Below are 10,000 nucleotides of genomic sequence, written 5' to 3'. Positions count from 1 at the left end.
AGTCCTCTACCTCTGTCACTAGTCCTCTACCTCTATCACTAGTCCTCTGTCACTAGTCCTCTGTCACTAGTCCTCTGTCACTAGTCCTCTACCTCTGTCACTAGTCCTCTACCTCTGTCACTAGTCCTCTACCTCTATCACTAGTCCTCTGTCACTAGTCCTCTGTCACTAGTCCTCTACCTCTGTCACTAGTCCTCTACCTCTATCACTAGTCCTCTGTCACTAGTCCTCTGTCACTAGTCCTCTGTCACTAGTCCTCTGTCACTAGTCCTCTGTCACTAGTCCTTCTACCTCTGTCACTAGTCCTTCTACCTCTGTCACTAGTCCTCAACCTCTGTCACTAGTCCTCTGTCACTAGTCCTCTGTCACTAGTCCTTCTACCTCTGTCACTAGTCCTCTGTCACTAGTCCTCTGTCACTAGTCCTCTACCTCTGTCACTAGTCCTCTGTCACTAGTCCTCTGTCACTAGTCCTCTGTCACTAGTCCTCTGTCACTAGTCCTTCTACCTCTGTCACTAGTCCTCAACCTCTGTCACTAGTCCTCTGTCACTAGTCCTCTGTCACTAGTCCTCTATCACTAGTCCTCTGTCACTAGTCCTCTGTCACTAGTCCTCTGTCAGTAGTGCTCTATCACTAGTCCTCTGTCACTAGTCCTCTATCACTAGTCCTCTGTCACTAGTCCTCTGTCACTAGTCCTCTACCTCTGTCACTAGTCCTCTACCTCTGTCACTAGTCCTCTATCTCTGTCTCTAGTCCTCTGTCACTAGTCCTCTGTCACTAGTCCTCTATCACTAGTCCTCTGTCACTAGTCCTCTGTCACTAGTCCTCTACCTCTGTCACTAGTCCTCTGTTACTAGTCCTCTGTCACTAGTCCTCTGTCACTAGTCCTCTTCCTCTGTCACTAGTCCTCTGTCACTAGTCCTCTATCACTAGTCCTCTGTCACTAGTCCTCTGTCACTAGTCCTCTATCACTAGTCCTCTGTCACTAGTCCTCTGTCACTAGTCCTCTGTCACTAGTCCTCTGTCCCTAGTCCTCTACCTCTGTCACTAGTCCTCTACCTCTGTCACTAGTCCTCTGTCACTAGTCCTCTGTCACTAGTCCTCTACCTCTGTCACTAGTCTTCTACCTCTGTCACTAGTCCTCTGTCACTAGTCCTCTACCTCTGTCACTAGTCCTTCTACCTCTGTCACTAGTCCTCTACCTCTGTCACTAGTCCTCTGCCACTAGTCCTCTGTCACTAGTCCTCTGTCACTAGTCCTCTACCTCTGTCACTAGTCCTCTATCACTAGTCCTCTGTCACTAGTCCTCTACCCCTGTCACTAGTCCTCTATCACTAGTCCTCTGTCACTAGTCCTTCTACCTCTGTCACTAGTCCTCTACCTCTGTCACTAGTCCTCTGTCACTAGTCCTCTACCTCTGTCACTAGTCCTCTGCCACTAGTCCTCTACCTCTGTCACTAGTCCTCTACCTCTGTCACTAGTCCTCTGTCACTAGTCCTTCTACCTCTGTCACTAGTCCTCTACCTCTGTCACTAGTCCTCTACCTCTGTCACTAGTCCTCTGTCACTAGTCCTTCTACCTCTGTCACTAGTCCTCTGTCACTAGTCCTTCTACCTCTGTCACTAGTCCTCTACCTCTGTCACTAGTCCTCTGTCACTAGTCCTCTACCTCTGTCACTAGTCCTCTGCCACTAGTCCTCTACCTCTGTCACTAGTCCTCTACCTCTATCACTAGTCCTCTGTCACTAGTCCTTCTACCTCTGTCACTAGTCCTCTACCTCTGTCACTAGTCCTCTGTCACTAGTCCTCTACCTCTGTCACTAGTCCTCTGTCACTAGTCCTCTACCTCTGTCACTAGTTCTCTGTCACTAGTCCTCTGTCACTAGTCCTCTGTCACTAGTCCTCTACCTCTGTCACTAGTCCTCTATCACTAGTCCTCTGTCACTAGTCCTCTACCTCTGTCACTAGTCCTCTATCACTAGTCCTCTGTCACTAGTCCTCTACCTCTGTCACTAGTCCTCTGTCACTAGTCCTCTGTCACTAGTCCTCTGTCACTAGTCCTCTGTCACTAGTCCTCTACCTCTGTCACTAGTCCTCTGTCACTAGTCCTCTGTAACTAGTCCTTCTACCTCTGTCACTAGTCCTCTGTCACTAGTCCTTCTACCTCTGTCACTAGTGCTCTACCTCTGTCACTAGTCCTCTACCTCTGTCACTAGTCCTCTGTCACTAGTCCTCTGTCACTAGTCCTCTGTCACTAGTCCTTCTACCTCTGTCACTAGTCCTCTATCACTAGTCCTCTGTCACTAGTCCTCTACCTCTGTCACTAGTCATCTGTCACTAGTCCTCTACCTCTGTCACTAGTCTTCTGTCACTAGTCCTCTGTCACTAGTCCTCTGTCACTAGTCCTCTACCTCTGTCACTAGTCCTCTGTCACTAGTCCTTCTACCTCTGTCACTAGTCCTCTGTCACTAGTCCTCTGTCACTAGTCCTCTACCTCTGTCACTAGTCCTCTGTCACTAGTCCTCTACCGCTGTCACTAGTCCTCTACCTCTGTCACTAGTCCTCTGTCACTAGTCCTCTACCCCTGTCACTAGTCCTCTACCTCTGTCACTAGTCCTCTGTCACTAGTCCTCTGTCACTAGTCCTCTGTCACTAGTCCTCTCTCACTAGTCCTCTCTCACTAGTCCTCTCTCACTAGTCCCTCTACCTCTGTCACTAGTCCTCTACCTCTGTCACTAGTCCTCTGTCACTAGTCCTCTACCTCTGTCACTAGTCCTCTACCTCTGTCACTAGTCCTCTGTCACTAGTCCTCTGTCACTAGTCCTCTACCTCTGTCACTAGTCGTCTGTCACTAGTCCTCTACCTCTGTCACTAGTCCTTCTACCTCTGTCACTAGTCCTCTGTCACTAGTCCTCTACCTCTGTCACTAGTCCTCTGTCACTAGTCCTCTGTCACTAGTCCTCTACCTCTATCACTAGTCCTCTGTCACTAGTCCTCTATCACTAGTCCTCTGTCACTAGTCCTTCTACCTCTGTCACTAGTCCTCTGTCACTAGTCCTTCTACCTCTGTCACTTGTCCTCTGTCACTAGTCCTCTGTCACTATTCCTCTGTCACTAGTCCTCTACCTCTGTCACTAGTCCTCTACCTCTGTCACTAGTCCTCTGTCACTAGTCCTTCTACCTCTGTCACTAGTCCTCTACCTCTGTCACTAGTCCTCTACCTCTGTCACTAGTCCTTCTACCCCTGTCACTAGTCCTCTGTCACTAGTCCTCTGTCACTAGTCCTCTGTCACTAGTCCTCTACCTCTGTCACTAGTCCTCTACCTCTGTCACTAGTCCTCTACCTCTATCACTAGTCCTCTGTCACTAGTCCTCTGTCACTAGTCCTCTACCTCTGTCACTAGTCCTCTGTCACTAGTCCTTCTACCTCTGTCACTAGTCCTCTGTCACTAGTCCTCTGTCACTAGTCCTCTACCTCTGTCACTAATCCTTTGTCACTAGTCCTCTGTCACTAGTCCTTCTACCTCTGTCACTAGTCCTCTGTCACTAGTCCTTCTACCTCTGTCACTAGTCCTCTGTCACTAGTCCTCTACCTCTGTCACTAGTCCTCTGTCACTAGTCCTTCTACCTCTGTCACTAGTCCTTCTACCTCTGTCACTAGTCCTCTGTCACTAGTCCTCTACCTCTGTCACTAGTCCTCTATCACTAGTCCTCTGTCACTAGTCCTCTACCTCTGTCACTAGTCCTCTGTCACTAGTCCTCTACCTCTGTCACTAGTCGTCTGTCACTAGTCCTCTACCTCTGTCACTAGTCCTTCTACCTCTGTCACTAGTCCTCTGTCACTAGTCCTCTACCTCTGTCACTAGTCCTCTGTCACTAGTCCTCTGTCACTAGTCCTCTACCTCTATCACTAGTCCTCTGTCACTAGTCCTCTATCACTAGTCCTCTGTCACTAGTCCTTCTACCTCTGTCACTAGTCCTCTGTCACTAGTCCTTCTACCTCTGTCACTTGTCCTCTGTCACTAGTCCTCTGTCACTATTCCTCTGTCACTAGTCCTCTACCTCTGTCACTAGTCCTCTACCTCTGTCACTAGTCCTCTGTCACTAGTCCTTCTACCTCTGTCACTAGTCCTCTACCCCTGTCACTAGTCCTCTGTCACTAGTCCTCTGTCACTAGTCCTCTGTCACTAGTCCTCTACCTCTGTCACTAGTCCTCTACCTCTGTCACTAGTCCTCTACCTCTATCACTAGTCCTCTGTCACTAGTCCTCTGTCACTAGTCCTCTACCTCTGTCACTAGTCCTCTGTCACTAGTCCTTCTACCTCTGTCACTAGTCCTCTGTCACTAGTCCTCTGTCACTAGTCCTCTACCTCTGTCACTAATCCTTTGTCACTAGTCCTCTGTCACTAGTCCTTCTACCTCTGTCACTAGTCCTCTGTCACTAGTCCTTCTACCTCTGTCACTAGTCCTCTGTCACTAGTCCTCTACCTCTGTCACTAGTCCTCTGTCACTAGTCCTCTGTCACTAGTCCTTCTACCTCTGTCACTAGTCCTTCTACCTCTGTCACTAGTCCTCTGTCACTAGTCCTCTACCTCTGTCACTAGTCCTCTGTCACTAGTCCTCTGTCACTAGTCCTCTACCTCTGTCACTAGTCCCCTACCTCTGTCACTAGTCCTCTACCTCTGTCACTAGTCCTTCTACCCCTGTCACTAGTCCTCTGTCACTAGTCCTCTACCTCTGTCACTAGTCCTCTGTCACTAGTCCTTCTACCTCTGTCACTAGTCCTCTGTCACTAGTCCTCTACCTCTGTCACTAGTCCTCTGTCACTAGTCCTTCTACCTCTGTCACTAGTCCTCTACCTCTGTCACTAGTCCTCTACCTCTGTCACTAGTCCTCTGTCACTAGTCCTCTGTCACTAGTCCTCTGTCACTAGACCTCTGTCACTAGTCCTCTGTCAGTAGTCCTCTACCTCTGTCACTAGTCCTCTGTCACTAGTCCTCTACCTCTGTCACTAGTCCTCTGTCACTAGTCCTCTACCTCTGTCACTAGTCCTCTACCTCTGTCACTAGTCCTCTGTCACTAGTCCTCTACCTCTGTCACTAGACCTCTGTCACTAGTCCTTCTACCTCTGTCACTAGTCCTCTACCTCTGTCACTAGACCTCTGTCACTAGTCCTTCTACCTCTGTCACTAGTCCTCTACCTCTGTCACTAGTCCTCTGTCACTAGTCCTCTACCTCTTTCACCAGTCCCCTACTAGTCTCCTTACCTGTGCACACCTGTCTCTTGGCAGGTTGGTCCACTCTGACGGCAGCCTGGTTGACTTGTCGGTGGGTGGACCGCTGCAGCTCACCCATGAGGAGGAGAAGAGGGGGACAGAGGAAGAGACCAAGGAGAAGTGGAGACAGGAAGAAGAGGTGGATGAGGAGGAGGAGGAGTACCCCTGTATGTTTGACAAGGGAACCCTGTCTGACCCTCTAACAGGTGAACCCTCTGCAGCAGACCTGTGAGAGACCAGTTGAGTTGGGAACAGTAAAGTGACTTCTAACCCGTCTCGTCCTCAGTGCTGGGCTCCTGGAGGTTGGTGGTGGACCGTCTGTCTGTCCTGTTCCTGCGCCTCCTGCTCTCCCTGCAGCGCCTGCAGCGCCTCGTCTGGTGGCTGCTGGAACTACATATCGTCAAGATCGTGTCCTCCTACATCATCTGGGTCTCTGTGAAGGAGGTCAGAGGTCACTGAGCTGTGTTTGTGTGTGATGTACTGCCTGTCTGTCTGCCTGTCTGTCTGACCTGTCTGTCTCTCCAGGTGTGTGTGTTTAACCTGCTGTTTGTGGTGAGCGTGGCCGTGGCTCTGCCCTGCAGGACGTGGCGCCGCCTGCTGTCGGGAGTCTGCACAGTTTGGACCTGCGTGGTTACCGTCTGTAAGATGCTGTACCAGCTGAACGTGGTCCAGCCCAGCAGATACTCCGTCAACTGCACCATGGTACCTGTCTGTCTGTCTGTCTGTCTGTCTGTCTGTCTGTCTGTCTGTCTGCCTGCCTGTCTGTCTGTCTCTCTAACCTGTCTGTCTGTCTGCCTGTCTCTGTAACCTGTCTGTCTCTCTAACCTGTCTGTCTGCCTGTCTGTCTGTCTGTCTGTCTGCCTGCCTGACTGTCTGTTTGTCTCTCTAACCTGTCTGTCTCTCTACCTGTCTGTCTCTACCTGTCTGTCTGTCTGTCTGTCTGTCTGTCTGTCTGTCTGCCTGCCTGTCTGCCTGTCTGTCTCTCTAACCTGTCTGCCTGTCTCTCTAACCTGTCTGTCTCTACCTGTCTGTCTCTACCTGTCTGTCTCTACCTGTCTGTCTCTCTACCTGTCTGTCTGTCTGTCTGTCTGTCTGTCTGTCTGCCTGCCTGTCTGCCTGTCTGTCTCTCTAACCTGTCTGCCTGTCTCTCTAACCTGTCTGTCTCTACCTGTCTGTCTCTACCTGTCTGTCTCTACCTGTCTGTCTCTAACCTGTCTGTCTGTCTCTCTAACCTGTCTGTCTCTGTAACCTGTCTGTCTCTCTAACCTGTCTGTCTGTCTGTCTCTCTAACCTGTCTGTCTCTCTAACCTGTCTGTCTCTCTAACCTGTCTGTCTGCAGCCAGGTAACTCCAGCACCGACCTGTCTGCATCTGTTCTGTACTCTGGTCCGGTGGATCCTGCTCAGTGGGTCGGGCTTCGCAAGTCTGACGGAAACTTGCTCGACTACTTGAGGGTGAGGAGTGACATCACCACACAGCGTAGTGACATCACCACACAGCCTAGTGACATCACCACACAGCGTAGTGACATCATCACACAGCCTAGTGACATCACCACACAGCCTAGTGACATCACCACACAGCCTAGTGACATCACCACACAGCGTAGTGACATCACCACACAGCCTAGTGACATCACCACACAGAGTAGTGACATCACCACACAGCTTAGTGACATCACCACACAGCTTAGTGACATCACCACACAGCCTAGTGACATCACCACACAGCCTAATGACATCACCACACAGCCTAGTGACATCACCACACAGCATAGTGACATCACCACACAGTGTATTGACATCACCACACAGCCTAGTGACATCACCACACAGCGTCGTGACATCACCACACAGCCTAGTGACATCACCACACAGCATAGTGACATCACCACACAGTGTATTGACATCACCACACAGCCTAGTGACATCACCACACAGCCTAGTGACATCACCACACAGTGTAGTGACATCACCACACAGCCTAGTGACATCACCACACAGCCTAGTGACATCACCACACAGCCTAGTGACATCATAATGACATCATACCCTGCGATGTGTCTGCAGTATAACCTGATGATGCTAGCGCTGTTAGCCTTCGAGGTGACGGTCTACAGACACCAGGAGCTCTACCGACTCCGCCATAACAAGGTCCCGCCCCCCACCCGAACCCTGTTTCATGACATCACCAGGCGTCACCTTGACGACAGCGTGCTCAGCTGCACAAAGTACTTCCTGAACTACTTTTTCTACAAATTCGGACTGGAGGTGAGGCGACAGTCAGCTGACCAATGTCTGAGTCATGTTTCAGCCGTGTGTGTGTGTGTGTGTGTGTGTGTGTGTGTGTGTGTGTGTGTGTGTGCGTGTGTGTGTGTGTTCTCCTAAGCTCCTCCTCCTCTCTGCTTTTCAGACCTGCTTCCTGTTGGCGGTGAACGTGATTGGTCAGCGGATGGATCTGTTCGCGGTAGGCCACGCCTTCGGCCTCATCGCTGTCCTATTACAGCGCAGCAGGAAGCGCATCGCCTCAGCGTGGCCCAAATATTGCTACTTCCTGTCTGGGCTTCTGTGCTTCCAGTACCTGCTCTGCATCGGACTTCCTGCTTCCTCCTGCGCAGGTACTTCCTGCTTCCTGTCACTAGTCCTTCTGCGTCTGACACTGTCAGCTCTTATAGATGTAACGATGTAATGATGATGTATTAATGTATATATATATTATATATGTGTGTATCAGATTACCCGTGGAGACCTCCGTCCTCCAACATGGACTCCAACGTAGTGAAGTGGCTTTTCCTCCCGGATCACCTGACTCCCCCAAACCCGCTCTTCCTCCTGTGTAAGATCATCATCATCATGAGTCTTCCCCTCTGACCCCTGACCCCTCTGACCCCTGACCCCTCTGACCCCTAACCCTCTGACCCCTGACCCCTCTGACCCCTGACCCTTCTGACCCCTAACCCTCTGACCCCTAACCCTCTGACCCCTAACCCTCTGACCCCTGACCCCTCTGACCCCTGACCCTTCTGACCCCTAACCCTCTGACCCCTGACCCCTCTGACCCCTGACCCTTCTGACCCCTAACCCACTGACCCCTGACCCTTCTGACCCCTAACCCTCTGACCCTCTGACCCTCTGACCCCTAACCCTCTGACCCTCTGACCCCTAACCCTCTGACCCCTAACCCTCTGACCCCTGACCCTCTGACCCCTAACCCTCTGACCCTCTGACCCTCTGACCCCTAACCCTCTGACCCCTGACCCTCTGACCCCTGACCCGTAACCCGTAACCCCTAACCCTCTGACCCTCTGACCCCTGACCCTCTAACCTCTGACCTCTGACCCTAGATGACTTCCTGCTGCTGCTGGGGGCGTGTCTGCAGCTGCAGGTGTTTGATGACGAGCAGCAGCCGGACGTTCAGCAGCTGGCAGGAAGTAACGCTGAGCTGCAGGAAGACGGACAGCTCTGTGAGCCAATCACACGCCTCCGTCTCAACACCGTCCCTGACTTCCTGCTCAGCAGGTAAACCCCGCCCACTGCCTACCTGTCTGTCTCCCTGACCACCTGTCTGTCTGTCTGACCACCTGTCTGTCTGTCTGACCACCTGTCTGTCTCTCTCTCTGACCACCTGTCTGTCTCCCTGACCACCTGTCTGTCTCTCTGACCACCTGTCTGTCTCTCTGACCACCTGTCTGTCTGACCACCTGTCTCTCTGCCCACCTGTCTGTCTCTCTGACCACCTGTCTGTCTCTCTGAACACCTGTCTGTCTGTCTGACCACCCGTCTGTCTGTCTCTCTGACCACCTGTCTGTCTCTTTGACCACCCGTCTGTCTCTCTGACCACCCGTCTGTCTCTCTCTCTGACCATCTGTCTGTCTCTCTGACCATCTGTCTCTCTCTCTGACCACCTGTCTCTCTCTCTGACCACCTGTCTCTCTCCCTGACCACCTGTCTCTCTCTCTGACCACCTGTCTGTCTCTCTGACCACCTGTCTCTCTCTCTGACCACCTTTCTGTCTCTCTGACCACCTGTCTGTCTGTCTGACCACCTGTCTGTCTCTCTGACCACCTGTCTCTCTCCCTGACCACCTGTCTGTCTCTCTGACCACCTGTCTGTCTCTCTGACCACCTGTCTCTCTCCCTGACCACCTGTCTGTCTCTCTGACCACCTGTCTCTCCCTGACCACCTGTCTGTCTCTCTGACCACCTGTCTGACCACCTGTCTGTGTCTGCAGGTCTTATCTGGACATGATGAAGGTGATAATCTTCAGCTACATGTTCTGGTTCGTCCTCACCATCATCTTCATCACCGGGACGACCAGGTGACCAGAAACACGTGTAGAGCTCAGAGGATTTATTAAAGCTGTCAAAGGTCAAAGGTCAAAGGTTAAAGAACTGAAACAGCATTAAATCTGATTATTAAATAAACAGTAAAACCCAGATAAATATCATAGTTCATGACTCTCACAGTGTTAATAATATTTAGGATAAACAGTTTGTCTTCTTACTGTGAGATTAACTTCCTGTTTCAGGTCTATTATATATGTTATATTCTATACTCTACATTATATGTGTATATTCGCCTCTCTGTCGCCACCTGCTGGTTGTTTTCAGCGCTGCACTCATCTGTCTTTATTAACTTTAAATCCAGATTTTAATATAATAATAATAATAATAAGTTTTATTTAAAGGCGCCTTTCTCTCAAGGAAGCAACAATACTAATAAAATATA

The 10,000-nt window shown here is 50.8% G+C and overlaps 1 protein-coding gene across 1 annotated transcript in view; it reads left to right on the top strand.

Moving 5' to 3' along the window:
• Nucleotides 1-10,000, top strand: part of LOC128382748 (piezo-type mechanosensitive ion channel component 2-like) — a 48,272-nt gene that overhangs the window by 15,704 nt on the left and 22,568 nt on the right. Inside the window, 9 exon segments of the mRNA XM_053342761.1 lie at nucleotides 5,290-5,480; nucleotides 5,561-5,718; nucleotides 5,800-5,976; nucleotides 6,614-6,727; nucleotides 7,343-7,543; nucleotides 7,686-7,890; nucleotides 8,007-8,108; nucleotides 8,617-8,791; nucleotides 9,504-9,590. Of these exon segments, the coding sequence (XP_053198736.1) occupies nucleotides 5,290-5,480; nucleotides 5,561-5,718; nucleotides 5,800-5,976; nucleotides 6,614-6,727; nucleotides 7,343-7,543; nucleotides 7,686-7,890; nucleotides 8,007-8,108; nucleotides 8,617-8,791; nucleotides 9,504-9,590 (1,410 nt within the window).

Source organism: Scomber japonicus, chromosome 21, assembly GCF_027409825.1.
Source record: "Scomber japonicus isolate fScoJap1 chromosome 21, fScoJap1.pri, whole genome shotgun sequence".
NCBI classification, from domain to species: Eukaryota; Metazoa; Chordata; class Actinopteri; order Scombriformes; family Scombridae; genus Scomber; species Scomber japonicus.
The sequence above is the reverse complement of the archived record's forward strand: the minus strand, read 5'-3'. Positions and strand labels throughout refer to the sequence as shown.